The sequence below is a fragment of the Podarcis muralis genome, chromosome 7 (assembly GCF_964188315.1).
Source record: "Podarcis muralis chromosome 7, rPodMur119.hap1.1, whole genome shotgun sequence".
NCBI lineage: Eukaryota > Metazoa > Chordata > Lepidosauria > Squamata > Lacertidae > Podarcis > Podarcis muralis.
This window is the reverse complement of record NC_135661.1, coordinates 76509110-76525710: the sequence shown is the minus strand read 5'-3', so window position 1 is coordinate 76525710 and position 16601 is coordinate 76509110. Positions and strand designations below refer to the sequence as shown.

Below are 16601 nucleotides of genomic sequence, written 5' to 3'. Positions count from 1 at the left end.
ATTGCTCTGGTTCGCCAGAAGCAGCTTAGTCATGCTGGCCACATGACCTGGAAGCTGTACACCGGCTCCCTCGGCCAATAAAGCGAGATGAGCGCCGCAACCCGAGAGTCGGTCACGACTGGACCTAATGGTCAGGGGTCCTTTTACCTTTACCTTTTTAAACCACCCCACCCACAATTTACCACTCTATTCGTGGGCGACAATGGGGAGTTTCAACCATTTGTTTCATTGTGGGGGGTCAAAATGATGCAACCTGTTTCAGTGAGGGAATGGCATTTCATGTGGCATTCACTCCCTTAACTCTTCAGCCCTGGCCTTCACACAAATTCATTTAGGTCTGGATAGAACAGGCCCATAGATCAATGTTAGTGCTACCCCCAGCATGATGAAATTTGAAGGAGTGGCTGCTTGAGCAGGGGGCTCCACAAAGCCACCCAACCTCAATCTTCAGGAAGGCTTGTTCCATGTTCTGTCACTGGGTGTTGCCATTTTCTTAGTCTAGCCCAACAGGGCCAGCTCTGCTATTAGCCAGTGTGAATCAGCTGCATCAGGTAGCAGGTGCTGAGAGTGTGCGTATTGGAGGAAGCCCAGTGGTGGTGGCTATCTCTAACCATTTCCCCTGAGGATCCCCGCTAGCCACTCTCCTCTTTAAAGATGCCATGAGACCCTTTGCATACCCTCCAAATTTCTCCAGTGAAAACAGGGACGTCCCATTCCATAATGATAATTTTACTATTTTTAGCCCCACACATTTTACTGGGTTGCCCCAGCCACTCTGGGCAGCTACCAACAAATATAAAATAATAATAAAACATTAAACATTTTAAAATAACTTCCCGATATAAGATTGCCTTCAGGCGGCTTAGGGATCAGATAACTCCAGACCCTCCAACATTTCTCCAATGAAAATAGGGACATCCTAAGGAAAAATCAGAAACCAGGACGGCTTTTCTAAATCAGGGACGTCCCTGGAAAATAGGAACATTTGGAGGGCCTGCCTTTGCTGGTTTTGCTTCAACAAACTGACATGGCTACCCCTTTGGAAACAGCCTGCCTAAGTCCCCCAAGGCCATTTCCCTCATGTGAGGAGAGGACAGGGCTCCATTGCCAGTGTTCTAAAGTCATTCCATGGCTGATCCAGTTGCTTTCTGCTCCTGGAATGGAGGGAGGGGCAGCAGCCATCTTGTCCACCTCAGGCAACAAAACGTCTTGGGTTGATTCTTCCTCAGAGAATAGATGTCAGGGATTGTGAATAGGGCAAAGACAGGGGGCCAGGAGGCTGACCCGGGAAAGGGAGCCACTGGTTTATGGAGCTGGGAGCCACCCGGCAGGCAGCAGCCACACCAGGTAGAGGAGGAAGAAGAGTTAGGGCAGGATGATGTGGAGGAAGAAGGGGTGGGCCAGTTGACTCCCCGCCTTCCCCTGCTCCGCCATCTCCTAGTACCAGGAGGGGCTTGAAGAGGAATGAGCAGCAGTGGCTTCCATGCAGAAGAAGTCGCCCTGTGGGAGCTGCTGTCAGTGTTTCTCTGGCCAATAAAGTGTCAACTACCAGCCATGCATCTTCCTGAGCTGCTGCAGTGGGCCATGACCATTATGTTCCAGTGTGTTTTTGTTAAAACTTTTGGAAACCATCTGAACCTTTAAAGTGCTTTCGCCTGTTGCACAGCTTAGCCGAGTATAGCAGAGTACCGCAGCAATTGTTGAGCAACTCTTGAGATTGTCCAGCTGGACAACCAGCAGGAACACCGCTGACTAGTAACTTGATACTTGTTCTTTTATTCTTTACAGCAGCAAACATACAAGCCTATTCACAAGTTACTTATTTACAACAAAACTTGTCATTCTCAGCAACTCCTCAGAACGAACCACACCACACTAACACTCTCCAACACATCAGTGTTATAGGTCATGCCTATATAAGGAACTCAGCCAATCACTGGCCTGTTGCTGGGTCTCCTTATCTCTGGCCGGATTCCTTTCATGTTCTGCCTTCCCATGTGGTGGAGAGTCTAACTGCAAACTTCCCAAGCTGCCTGCAAATCATGGGTTTCAACAATTTTAACCAAAAAAGCAATACCGCACACACACAAACATGCAAAACCCAGGCTCACAAAATCCCTCCTAGCCCAAATAGTCTGTAGGCTCTACTATCCTCAGACTGAACAACCCTGAGGCAACAAGACTCATGTTTTTAAAAGATGCCATAACAAGAAGTTCAAAATAGTAGCAAGTCCTTTCTTTATTAATTTTGAACTTTTAACCATGTTTTAAAACAATATCTAGCCCCTGTGGTACAGGCAAATCTCCCCAGCCACCTAACCCAGAATGTGTCCCCCTTTGAGAGATGACCCTCTTCCGCAAAGCAAGGGAGAATACAGGAGCTGCTGCATTAGTGTCAGCAAAGCATTTTGAAAGTAAAAGGGGGAGAGGAGAGCGGGCACTGTGACACTTTTGCTTTGTTCAGAGGGGAAATTTAAGCTCAAGTTCTATGAAACAGAAATCCAGTTTATCGTCTCAGTTACCTTTATGACAAAATTAGCCCCCCTTCATATCAACACAAAAAATTCAGTGTTCAAGGATGAATCTTCAGGCACATAGCAAATTCCTTTCCTTTACCTGTGGAACTTAATTGAGCATCACAGAAAATAAGATAAATGAGGTTAATAACATAAAAACATTATAATATGGATGAGGACGAGAAACCTTGACTAAATCATAACTGCCTGAATCAGCAAGGATAAAATACATAAAAACACAAAACACGTAATAAAAACAAGAACAAAAATAAGCCAATTATCCCCCACCCCCAGAAAGGAAGAAGAGAAGGGTGCTCTGCCTAGGGCTATGGGTTCCAGGGCTTTCTTTCGAACCCTTTCAGCATCATCAGCTAGATTATCCAGGAAGCTCGACAGCATCCAATAAGTGATGACAAAAGACACCCCTGCTGCTACCAAGCTTCTAACTAGGGAAGGCCAGGATAATCCTTTTTCACAATTGGTTATTAGTTTTATAACCAGATCGTTGGTAATTTCTTTCTCCTGAGGAGACTTCATCACGGCCTTCAGTTCCTCAACAGGCTTCCTGGCCAATCTGGCCCGCCTAGCTAAGGAGTCATCATCCAGCTCAAACGTCTTGTAAAAGTCAACCATGGACTTAACCAAGAAGGACTCAACATAAAGCCGAGGAAGGTCTGGAATGGGAATGGGAATGGGAATGGGAAAAGCATTGATGCCAGCAGACATCAGGGATATTTTCCACAGCTGGCTCTTCAGCTCAGATTTCTTCTTTTCTGTGAATTCAGGGGAAAAGTTGGGGAGGCTGAGCAGGAATGCAAGTCTCTTCAGGCTGGGCAGATCTTTCTCCAAGGTCTCCACCAGTCGGGGGAAGTCATACTTGGCAAGGTCCCAGGAGGAGATCAAAAAGACTTGAGGGATGGTGTTCCTGAAGCACTTCTTAAGCTGCTTCTTGAATTCATTCCTCATCTTTTCAAGCACTTCCTCTGCATTGAAGGTATTTGGGTAAGACTTTTCCATGTTGGATAGATCTGAATCTACTTTGGAGCGCACAAAATAACACTTCTTCTCCATCTTCTGGATCGCCTGAGCTAGGTTAATGAGGTTGGATCGGAATCTCTCTGAGCCAACAATGATAAAGAAGTCATAGCGGAGGAAATCCACCTTCTGAAGGTAACTGTCTGGTGAAAAATCTGGGGATCCAATTCCTGGCAGGTCCCATAAATTCACTTTGGGATAGTTGGGGTGCACATAAACATTTGGATTCAGTGTCGTTTCTGTCACTCCTACAGGGGCGGCACCATCATCTTCTGCCTTCAGGCCTCGCAGAGCATTGATGAGGGTTGATTTCCCAGAGCCCGTCTCTCCAGTGATGGCAATGTGAAGCTCAGTGTTTTCCAACTCCTCCAGCTCCTCTTTTACCTCAAAAGCTGCTTCCTTCATTCCACCATCACTGAAAGCCTCCTCATATATCTTGTTTATTTTATTGAAAAATATATTGGGGTCTATGTTCACACCTGTATTTTTCAGTATATCCTGGATATTCTCAGAGAACAATAAAAGTTTTTCTGCATATGAATTCATCCTAGAAGAAAAAGGGAGAGCTCAGAAAGGCTTTGTCAATACTATTGACCCATCTAGCTGGGAAACTCAGTGATGATTTACACTCAGCTCAAATATAAATATTTTCTGCTCAACAAAAAAGTCTGAATTTTGATATTGTGGAATTCCTTTTGTGCTCCGTTTTGCTCTTAAATTTACATTCTTCTCAGTGTCCACACAACAGCATCATTATCAAAATGCCATTTTATATTTCACACACCCCATTGAATCCAGACTTTCAATTTCCTTGCTTTTTCTGTTTTTGTTTTTACATATTGAGTTTTGCGCAGAAACTGTAAATTCAGTTTAAATGCCAAGAAAACATTGGAATTTTGATGAGGACATTGTCATGGAGACACTCAAAAACTTCCATGTATAAGTAGAAAGAAGTCCTCAATAAACTGTGGTGTGGAAGCTTCCTACCAGAAGTGGCTCACTGTCACAGGACTGCCAGGGAATGCCTTTGAGGAGCGGGAACAGGCAGAGGGAGACAGAGAGGAAGTGATGGATGGGGAAGAGGGAGAGATCCCGGAGGCGGAACAGCTCTCTGATGATGAAGCAAGCCCCAGCTCCACACAGGAAGTTAAGGAACAGACAGAGAGCTGGTCCCTGTGCTGTCTGCACAGGAGGGGAGGGGATTAAAACGCAGGGAGGAGAGACGTCCCATGAAACTTCCCTGCCTTTTCTGTTGGAGGAGAAACCGGAGAAGACCACTCCTCAAATCTGAACCGGACGATTCGGACGCATGATTGTAATGTGCTGCTTGTACATATGTAAAATAAAGAACTGCAAATATCTCTTAAGTGAGCAGAGGTGCTGTAGTAAAGTTGGGAATTTCAAACTTTGGTCTGGACAGGAGCAGAGAGTATTGTGGGTAATTAAGAGCCAGAAGAGTTATGGGAGAGAGGTCTGTTGTTTTAACCTTGCAGACCATAGTCTCCAAATGTGTGAATTGTTATCTAGGAAGGAAATTCTCCAGTGATTTGATACCTTGACACCTGGGGCTCAAACTATTCACACCCACCTAGTGTTGCTATCAATCTCTTAATTACTGCATCTGTGAAATGTCCGAGGAAGCGGATGAGCCTTTGATCCAGGTTCTAAGACTTTAATGAGCTCACCTGTCAAAAGTTAAAATTATTAGCCCACAAGCTGGTCATTGGCGAATTTGAATGTAATCAAGAATGGTGATTGGGTCTGAGTTCTGGTTCCACGTGAGATTTGTGAATAAAAGATCTTGAGAATGGCTGAGAAAGCACGCTCTGCAACCTGCAAAACCGCCCGGCTGTTAGCGTACCACCTTACGAGCAGCTGTCCTGTGTCTCTTGTGATGGAGATTCCTGTGTCTTTGTAATGCGGATCTACTGAAGGACTCTGAACTATCTTATCTCTATCTTTGTGCTTAGAAGTGAGTATGTTTAGTCAGCTATATTAAACAATGTCTTTGTTTTTCTGGCTTGCAATCCACAAAAGATGTGCCTGCCTTTTAAGCATGTTAACTTTACGTTTTTTAAAATAAATTTTAAAAAAGAAACTTATTTATGTCCTATGTGCCTGTCTGAGGGAAAATCTAAAACCAATGCCTGACTACTTGGTTTCACTATACCTAAAGAATTTCTGCCTGCACATTTGTGGAAGCAACTTGTAGAGTGGGGCAGCCGGTAATCAAAGGAGCACAGTCTTCTCCCTTGGACTGTGGCTCCAGGCATCCCAAGACGAGGGAGTGGTGGCAGCATTACCAACTCTGCGGCATTTTGTTTCTGTAAAAAGTAAACTCACCACCCCCCACCCCCACCCCCGCCCCCCCCCCCCCCCCGGCCAGGCCAGGCCAGCATCTCAGAAACCTGTCCCAGCTGGAGGGTAAGGGCAGGTGAGGGAGGAGTAAGTGGCCGGGCCGTTTACTGCAGGTGCTTATTGCAAAGAGCATACGCAAGTCATCACACTCACTCAGTGGGGCTGAGCCACAATGCTAGTTTACTGGCACTGCTGCTGCTTACCGGGAACGAGAGGGCAAGGCAGCTCAGAGGATAGTGTTGCATTCATGCTCTGGTAGGAGCATTGCATTTGATCAGCTGGTGTGTCTGCACCATGCTGAACTCCCCACCACCACCCCTCCTTCCTGGTAAGACGCGGGGACACACCAATTGGTAAATGAACCTTGTGGCTCCACCCCACAGAATGAGGCACTTCTGCTCTGTTCAGATTTTCTTAAAAATAAATATTTCCCTTGATCCAATTCACTGTGCTCACTTGCGCCCACACTTGAAAGGATTGCCATAAGGCATATCAGTACCAGAATTTCACAAAATACTCATATATCCATACACTTTCACACTTTGCAACTTTCATTACAATTAGAGTTCTGCAGCAGTGCCTCTACTGCCAGGACCCCTGGAAAATCCCATTTCCCAGGCTCCTAATTCTTGTATCTCCCAGGGACCCTGATGCTCAACCCATTGCTGCTATTGCATCTTGACATCATGGAAAGCCTACTGTGGGCTCTCCCCCTATTGCCTATATAGCATTCTAGGCAGAGGTGCCAACTTGAATAAAATATTGGGGGAGACCAGGTAAGCTCTGCCCTACATAATTGATCACATGGCACATGTTGGCTCCTAGGATTCTGGGATTGGGAGCTAGCTTAAATGATATATTAGGGTCCCCTCTAAGCCTGTGATTTCATAACTGTAAGATTGGATTTTGTAGTAAAAGGAACAGCTAAAGTGGTCAAACTAATCTGGCCAAGTTCATGGATCTGGCCAAGCCTGTTGGGCCTCCATTTACATGTCTAAAGTGTTGGTGAAGTACAGATGTGTTGCCATAGAAAAGACCAGCTAGTGATGCTTCAAGAAGGAGAGGATAGGCTTTCCCCCCATCAACTGGCTGAATGCCACCTCACCAGGAGCTGGGGCTAGCCGTTGTCTAGTCTCATCGGGAGCAGGGAAGCCTTATGGGGAATTAACATCTGCTGGAGTGTTAATGCTGTGAGCCCTTCCATCTTGTGCTGAGGTGGTGGGTGGGTGTGCAAACACAGCACCATATATCAAAAAGAAACCACAGTTTCCAGTGGCTTTACACTGGAAGATTCCAAGGCAAGTGTTGACACCCTTGAAGTGTCTCCCCACACAGGTGATGGCGTGTTTCTTTGAGGTGGCAGGGTTGCTGGGAGGAAGAAGGAGGAAGAAAGACGGATCCATCTTGGGCAGGCTGGCTGCAGGCTGGCTGGGAGAAATGCCCTGGGGCTGCACTACTGTGGGGGGACAAATCCCTCTTGAAAAGAGCATTCTGTAAGATCTGGACTCCTTCTGTGCAGACTGAAAATAGGGTAAACAGGTGAATAAACTATATTTCTTAAAGTCTCTGCTGTGTCTCACTTCTGCAAGGGACCACAGACCCTGGGTGCATGCCAGCAACCCCATGGGCTCTTGCCACTGCTTGGCAGACAGAGAGGGAGGTTTTCTAACTCTGCTGCAGAAGCATGTCATTTCGTTCCCAATGCTGCTATAAACCTTAGGGGAAAGGTCAAGAGCAGCAGGAGATCAAACATCATTAGGATCACAAGGCTGCCAGCTGAGCAACGGGAAAGCAGGCTGGGAGGGAAAGACCTTGAAGGACCTCTGATAAGACTTACTTGTTCCTCAAAATCCTTGACAAACAGTTGTTTGATGATAGGATAGTTTATCTTCTCACTTCAGCTGCTCACACTCTCCTCTCTGGACTTTGTGGCAGAAGAACTAGTTCAGAGTTTTACTGAAAAACAAAGCAATTGTCCAAGTCCCATGGCAACCACAGTGAAAAACATCCAGATGGACAGTCCTCATTCCTTGTCTTTCTCAGTCAGGCCAGATGCATTTCCATGACAGGAAGCCTAGGGGAGATGCACTCCACTGATGTAATGTGGGGAGGGTCAGGGGGTGGTTGTCCCAGGCACAAAATTTTGAAGGGGCACAACCAGGTTAAGGTAAGGTTGTGGGGGGTGGCAGGTGAACTAGCGAGTGACAGTGGGTGGGGCAGGTGTGGGGGGGCAGAGACAGGTGGGGGCAGGCATGGAAGGGCTGATCCCAGTGTTTCCTGGTCCAGGACTCCTTTCTGCGGGTACTGCCAACCCATGGTACACCACTGCTCCCAACTACACATTTTTGTCCAAGTGCACCAAAATATATATGGCAGAGTTGAGTCCAGGAAAAAGGAATCCCTGCTGGTCCCAGAGGATATTTGCAAATCTTTTTAGTAAATAGGGAAGAGGAACAGAGAAAGATGAAGGACAGCACAACAGCTATGTGGTGTGACAGCTTCCAAAGAGCTGCTCTCTCCATTGTGCCAAGGAAAGGAAAAGAGACAGGTGCCAGGAGGAGGAGGAGGAGGGCAGCCTCATAGCAGCTGCAGAGGGATGTGTCAAATTAACACGCAGCATCGTTTGAGAGGGAGACCCGTGTTGGCTTCAGAGCAGTTACTTAAAGCTCTTATAATAGCACTAGCTCAGCAGTGAAGGCATGTTATTTATTCCCTTTGTAGAAGGGCAGCCTTCTCCAACACAAAAAATAGTAATAATAAAGAATTCTGCCATCCCCCCCCCCGCCCCCCGCAAGGAGCTCAGAGTCTCCTTTAATGCAATCAAGCTCAAAAAGAAATGGAAATCATCATAGTTCCAGGAGAAAATTTGGCTGCTCACCTGCTGCCTGTCCGATTTCTTGAATCAAAGCTCAGTCCACTCCTTGGAGGTTTCGCTTCCAGGTTTCTTAACACTTTTCTCCTTCAAACTCTCTTCCTTTCTCTCTTTTATTCCCTCTATCTTCTGTTCTTCGCACTACTAAAAGCAAATACTAGAGTGAAGATGCGGGCGAAGAAAATGTAAGATTGCTAGAGAGTTTAAAACTTCCCCTCCCCTTCTAGGTCTCTTAACACTTTTCACCTTCCAACTCTCTTCCTTCCTTTCTTTTATGCCCTCTCCCTCCTGGTTGTATGAGCAGCAGTTGGTAGTATTTCAAAAAAAGGGAAGAATTGTGCCTGTTGTCGATCTCTCAGAAATCTATATGTGCATGCATTCACACATAACCCTTAAAACATATTTGTGTGAGGTATGGATCTTTTTTGAATTCAAATTGTTCATCCCACAAGAGATGTGTCTAAAGGAAGCATTTACACCCCACTAAAGATTCCTTTTTTGGCTAAAACTTTGGATAATACACTTAATAAATAAATAAGCCAATGCACTGTGCATATCCCTAGTATATTCTAGCCAAGTCTGGCCCTGCCACTTTTACAAAAGTCACCAATAAAAAGAATATTTTTAGAAACGTCACCGGGGTGTGTGTGTGAAAAAAGGAGTCAGGGGGTCGAAATAAGTGACGCAGAAATATTCTTAAAGTGTGGTACTGGGGAAATATCCACATCGGGTTATTGTCAACTAGGTTTTACTCAGCTTAGACTCACTGAAATTAATAACCATGCCTAAGGTCCATTAATTTCAGTAGGTTTACTCTGAGTGGATGTTAGTTGAAGACAACCTATTATCAGCAACATTATCTTGTCCTGAAAGCTATATACATATAATGAATAAATAAATAAATGAAATACAGCTAAAGAAAAAAAAGAGCATAAAACGATTTTAGAATTAAAGACATCTGAGGAAATAACTGCATGATATATTGTGTGGGGTGTTAACAGTGGGGTTTTGTCTGTCTGTCTGAATTGATATGGGGAGGCGATTTTGCAGCAGGACTAAGGTGCATGGAGAAGGGAAGTTTCATATTTCGTACCACAGTCATGGAAGGACACAGAAAGCCCCGAGAGGGCGACTTGGGAAAGTCGTAGAAACATAGCACTGTAGAGTTGGAAGGGACCCTGAGGGTCATCTAGTCCAACCCCCAATGCAGGAATATGCAGCTGGTCCATACAGGGACCTGCAACCTTGGAGTTATCAGCACCATGGTCTAACCCACTGAGCTATCCAGGCTCATCAGGCAGCACCAACCCAGAACCGAGAGAACCTTCAGCATCTTCTGCCCTGCCCTGCCTTGAACCCTTGCCATGCAGTTTCTCTAATCAGAAGTAGCTCACAGATACCATTTTTGCACGTCAGCAAGTGCTGGGGCGCAGCTGTGGTCCTGCTGCTTTCTTTCAGGAAAAATACCCATCAAAGGGGGGGGGGGCTCTGCAGAGGGATATATTGAATTAACACGCGAAAGGGAGACCAGTCGCATTGGCTTCAGGGCAGCTACTTAAAACTCTAAAAGTAGCACCAGCTACTTGTGGCATGTTATCTATTCCCTTTGCCGCGGGAAAGAAGGGGCAGCCTTCTAGAACATCATTGCTGGTAATATTATTGTCTACAATACGATACGATCAGTCCTTTGCGGGGGACGCAGGGGTACACGTACCCCTAAACATTTTGTTGTTACCACCTCCCGATGGCAGCTTTCTTTCTTTCCCAGAAAGGAATCAGGAAGATGTTAGAGCACACAACCTTATGCCAATGTGGAAGTTACTGTGAGCTGTGTAATATGAGGTAATGCATGTTCTTTGTACTTCTGTCCATTTGTTGTATTTATTTTACCTGACCTGAACTATAAAATGGTGGTTTTGGATGGTCAAATGAGAATACCCCTAAACATTTTTAAAGGAAAAAGCCACTTGATAATATAATATAATAATATAATATAATATAATATAATATAATATAATATAATATAATATAATATAATATAATATAATAATATAATATATAATATAATATAATATAATATAATATAATATAATATAATATAATATAATATAATATAATATAATATAATATAATATAATATAATATAATATAATATAATATAATATCACAATAGCTATAATATAATTAATGTAATAACAATAAAAAGGAAAAAAGGTAAAAGATAAAAATAAAAAAGTAAAAGGTAAAAAAAAACCAGCAACAACAATTGTTCTGCCAAGCAAATAGCTCATAGTCTCCTTTAACGCAAACAAGCTCAAAAAGAAACGGAAATCATGAGAAAAGTTCAACTCCTTACCTGCTGATGAACTAATTTTTGCAGCCAAGCTCAGTCGTCTTCTCGGAGGATTTGCTTCGAGGTTTCTCGCACTTTTCTTCGTCCTGCTATCTCCCTCTGTCTATACCCTCTCCCTCCTGATCGTCCCACTACTAAATGCAAAAAAGATTGCGAAGGTAACCAGCAAGGATGAGATAAGATCGCAACAAATAGCCGAACCCGCATTCCTGGCCAGAGTCCAAGCAGCCTTTTTACCAGCAGGGATGCTGCCTTTTCTGGGAAGTCCCAAAGGATCGCCTGTGGAAGCATCCCATGAAAGTAAGTAAATATGTTTCCAAACAATGCTAAATAGACACTCATGGAAGCAACCTATTCATCCACCTGGGAAAACTTGTCAGAATGAACACATCTTCAATTGTTTCCTGAAATTATGGGTAGCCTGTTGTTTCCAGAAATTATGGGTTCCTGTTGTATCTCTGCAGGAATGCTGTTGCACAGAACAGGGGTTGTGTGGCGAGTTCCCGCCCCCCACCAGGATAAATAAAGACACGAGACACCATAATTTAAGGTTAAATGGGCAAATTAGACCACAACTTTATTGAATTCAGGAATGAGAGGCATTGGCTTAGGCATTGGTCCTATCAACTATCCGGCTCCAGCCAATTTGCTGGAGACACAGGAAGGGTTAACACCATAGAGGGGGAGTCTCCTGCAGAGGCACGTCAACTAGGAGCTCCCCCGGGTCACCGCTGGGGGGGGTACCTTGGGCCCACACCTCCATAGGCTTCGGACAGGGCCACGCCCCCCGGAGTCCTTTATCGGACCACCCTTTATTCACTGGGGGGAGGTGATGGCGTTCCTCCCCCCCCCATCCTCTTAACCCCTTCTTACCAATGCCTAACCGCCACACGAGCAATCTCTCGCTGCCAATACTCTCATGCCTGAAAGTACCCTTTGCTATATCCATCAGCCAAATATCATTTCCAGCATCCAAAAGATGCACACCATCAAGCCGGTAGAGGGCCTCACGGTTGAAACGTATGCCCGGGTAGTCAATGACCCTCCCACCCAGGGCTGCCACTCTACGCACCACCGCATCCAAGGCTTTCCTAGCCCTCTTTATGGCTATCAGGCACCTGCAATCTCTCCAAACCCGCCTCTCCATCAACAAGGTCCAAATAAAATAATAGTGACATTTGGGTAAAAGGCCTTAAGTTCCTCAAAGTCACTAAAGATATGCCACATCAAGTTGACTGCCTTTCTGTAAGCTAACTCATTTTCGCCTAATTGGCTAACGAAAGCATCTGGGGGGCCCTCCGCTGCCGCTCTGGCCCTAATTGCAGGCAACATTTCGGCCCAGCGCATTCCCCTCCGAGAGATCCAACATATATTGATGTAGTTAAGGTGCAACCCGAGACCGGAATTGATGGCGCGGACCCTGGCCCAATGCACAATGCTGTGCCCGATTATCCAGATGTGCGCCCTCATAGCTCCTGCACCCTAGGTCCCCGTTAATGGCATGGTTTCTATCCCAGTGGACGGTGCAGGGCCTATACTCCAAATATGCACCACAACGTCACCTGAAAGCAAAAGAAGGTAACAAAGCCAGGTCAGGTATCCTGTGAACAATCACAAGGTCTTACGAATATATCCCTTATATGCATCAGACTTCCCTTAAGGCATCAGACTTCCACTGCCCCCAAGTCCTTCATCCTTTCAGCTGAGAGTCCCAAATGCACTGCTGTGGTGGCGGCCCCAATCCTAAAGGAGTTAGCCGCAAATTCAGCTGAGGGTAAACTGCAGGCAGCAATCGCCCTTCGCATAACGCGCGTGGACTGATGCCGTGCAAGACGGGAGCCATCCCAATGTTTGAGGAATGGACCTGAGACGGTTGGTCTCACATACATGAAATGTTTAGTGTCCTTTACTGCTCATCGGTTTTGGAACATTGGACATGCAGGACTAAATGGGATCTGAACAAGGTCAGGTCTCTCAAACTACCCCGGGCAGCGGAATCTGGTTAGGCCTTACAATCCACTTCGCCACTGCGCATAGCGCCAAAGGCAATGGAGTATGCAGCTGTAAATAACTGGGCCTTGTCCTCGGACCAACGGATACTTCTTAATTTTTTATTTTGTTGTTATTATTATTATTATTATTATTATTATTATTATTATTATACATTTATTTATTTATTTTGGAATTGGCATAGAATGTCATAAGTTAAGGGCCTTCTACCATCACTTTTAGGAGGCTGCAGCCTGCGCCAGCCCTACAGTGCCCTTCACACTAAGAAGGCCACACCAGGGTCTCTGGATTAAACAACCTTACAGAAAAGGAGTTTGCCGCCCACTGGATGTTTAAGAGTCTCTGCTGCATGACCCAACACCCTCCAATGTACCAAGATTGCAGAGCTTCAGCCTTGGTAGGAGGTGTGTCAAGCCTAGGATTTTTAATTTGCCTTGAGGTGTGTCAAGCCTAGCTTTATTGTTGTTGTTGTTGTTGTTGTTGTTGTTGTTGTTAATAATAATTTATAAATTTGCCTTGAAACTGCATAAAGACCACCCAAGCCTTTTTATAAGCTCTAAGCATGGAAGCTCTAAGCATGGAAGCTAATACTCCCTTCAGGACATCACGTTCCCAAGGCTCCAAAGGTGCTCCCGGAATGGCTGTGGCAATTTGCTGCGCCTGGGCATCCGTGATGCCCTTGTTAACCCCAGAGGTAAATTTGGTAGAGAAATAGATGTCTGGGACAGATTTGCCACTCTAGGAGAGTGCGATAATTGTTTAGACAGGACACTGCCAACTGTTTGATTGTCGGTCCAGAAGCATACCTGGTGATTCCTGAACTCTTCAGCCCGCAAATGCCATTGTACTTTTCCATGAACTTTAACCCAACCTTCAGGTTTGACTTGACCACTTTGGAGAGGTGCACTCAATGTTGTGGAGTGCGCAGTCCCGCTGACAGCTTAGCCAATCACCCACAAAAGGGGCGGCTAGGGGACACTACCCAGCATGCAAAGTTGAGGTGACCGAAGCGTGAATTTACCCTGGCCAAGGGTGACCTTCTTGAGGGGAAGAAGTTGCAGAATTAATTTTTAAGTGCTGCTGGTAGGCAATTGCGTCCAATTCATGGTCAAAACTGGACCCTCTGTTTTGTCCGCCACCAAAGGTACCCCAAGCTCCTCAGCCAGGGAGGTGAAAGCCTCTAAAGGAGAAGTGCAATCAGGGCTATTACTAATGATGGGGGGGGGGAAGAGTTATCAAGGTAATGGGTCACCCCTTCAGAACCAGTTCTAAAGCGAAGAGCCCAGTCCAAAATTGCACTAAATGACTCAAAGGCTGCACAAGCTACTGAGCACCCTATCGGCATAGATTTGTCTATGGAATAAGCCCCCTCAAATCTAAAACCTAGCCATAGAAATTCCTCAGGGTGAATTGGCAGGAGACGGAAAGTTGACTCAATGTCGCACTTAGCCAAGAGCGCGCCCCTGCTGAACCTGCGCATACGCTTTACAGCCTGATCAAAGTAGGCATATTTCACAGAACAAGACTCTTAAAAAATACTTTAAAAAACTGCCCGAAACCCCTTCTTCTTTTTGACCAGACCCCCCTCTTCTGCACCTTCAGGCTGGTAACTCTCCCGTTGTGGGGAAGAAGGAGTCTTAGAGAGTGGGGGAAGGTGGGGACCTTCATGGCAGGAGCTTGTCCTACACTTGAGTAGGACCCTGGCAGAGACACATACCCAACTGGCATGTTCTCTCTCTCCTGGTCGATCTTTTGGGAGCTTCAAAAGCTTTATTCAGCCCAAACATCACAGTGACCGATGCCAACAGACATTGGCACACTTAGGGATCCGTAGAGTCTTCGCAGCTTGCGTAACAGACCTCAGCAACTCAGCATTTTGGCTAATTTGCTTTATTTACATATAAACACGCATGGAGCACTGCAACATGGCTCCCTCTCTCTCTAGCATCAGACAGCAAAGAGAAAAAGAACAAAGGACAATAGTCGCACTTCATGGAACACAGTAACACAAACATCCTGTTTCCGTCACTTCCCACTTTGTGGAGTCAAAACATACACTGTCATGTGATAGACAACAATCCCATGACTGCAATCATGGAGCAGGAATTCTAACACTTCAGTCCTTGCAACTGCTTCATTGGGGCAAGAGGTACTAGGAAGAGTTGCTGTGTTCACTTGGCCCGCGCTGTTCGGGTTTTTTTGAGTAAAGAGTTAACTTCACTGAAAAGGGGTGTTTTATTGTTTGCCAACTCCAGCTCCCATGACCTTTAGGCACTTTATCCTTGCATATCGGGTGCTGCTGATGACACCCAGAGGGTTCTGGTGAATTATACGTTTCCATTTTTAAAACAGCCACCACCAAAATACATTAAAATAATAATAATTAGATGATCAGGTTTTTTATTTTAAAAATTCCATAAATCTTAGGCTTCTCATTTAAAAAAAAAACCCTCTAAGTGAAATAATCTGAATGCCAGCATAATACCCTTTCAGTTACTTTTTAAAATTAGTATCTCTATCCAATGTATAAGAATTATGACCAATACTGAAAGGAGACTTTGGGACAAATGAACTTTTTCCTATTCATACTTCTTTCAGTCCACTAATGAATTGCTCTGTATATGATGTCAGACTAGAAAAAACTAGTGACCTATGTGAACCTGCTTGCAGGGATGGTCTCAAGTTGTAATTTATGCAGGCTGCAGCATTCTCTCTCTCTCTCTCTCTCTATATATATATATATATATATATATATATGCTGCATTTGCTTTTTTCTGTCACAATTACCATGCAAATCTATTTCAGAATTTTCTTTCCCGCATACACACTCAAACTGAAGGAGGGCATTTAGCTAGACAGGAGCCTCCACATTTGTGAAATAGAAAGTTGAGGTAATTTTAATCTGTTCTAGTATTTTAACTCTTGCATATCTTAAAGCACGACTGTAATTTTTTCCTGGTTTTATTGTTTCATCTTTTTGCAAACCGCTTTGAGGTTTTATTAGATTCAAATGCTGTATAAGTTTTCATGGAATAAACTAATTGGTTAAATTAATCTCCTTGATACTGCCATGAGATTTGTGTTATAATCAACACTGCTTTCACATGATCACTCTAATTATTTTAGAAATGTCGAGAAAAACCAGATGTATGGCAGCCCATATTGGTAGTGAAGCTTTTGGGGGGAAGAAAAAACCCTACACTTTTGTGTTTGGATTTTCTCCTTTTGAAATGTGGCCACCCTAACTAATCAGCTTTCAGTTTTCCATGAGAAATATTGTGAATTGTCTTGACTCCCCTCCAGACTGGTGTATTTTGTGGGTGTATTCTGCAACATGTCATTCACACAATAATAATGCATGGGGGGGTTATACTGGGCCATCCACATACAATTCCCCTCTATTAAAAGTTTTGCAACACTTCCCCAATGTCACTTGGTTACTCTTGCTCTGTAGTGT

General features: G+C 44.7%; 1 protein-coding gene across 3 annotated transcripts in view; it reads right to left on the bottom strand.

Annotated features, from left to right (window-relative positions):
- Nucleotides 1–1756: 1756 nt before the first annotated feature.
- The window catches only part of LOC144328563 (interferon-inducible GTPase 5-like), a 110601-nt gene continuing 95756 nt past the window's right edge, over nucleotides 1757–16601 (bottom strand). The window contains exons 1-4 of one of the 3 annotated variants that reach the window (XM_077932536.1): nucleotides 11138–11278; nucleotides 8788–8925; nucleotides 7747–7865; nucleotides 1757–4098 (exon numbers count right to left, since the gene is read on the bottom strand). In XM_077932536.1, the coding sequence (XP_077788662.1) occupies nucleotides 2709–4097 (1389 nt within the window). In that variant the 5' untranslated portion in view covers nucleotide 4098; nucleotides 7747–7865; nucleotides 8788–8925; nucleotides 11138–11278 and the 3' untranslated portion in view covers nucleotides 1757–2708. Of the gene's footprint in view, nucleotides 4099–7746; nucleotides 7866–8787; nucleotides 8926–11137; nucleotides 11279–16601 lie in introns of those variants that run through there. The other 2 variants (XM_077932535.1, XM_077932537.1) reach the window with 2 other exon arrangements.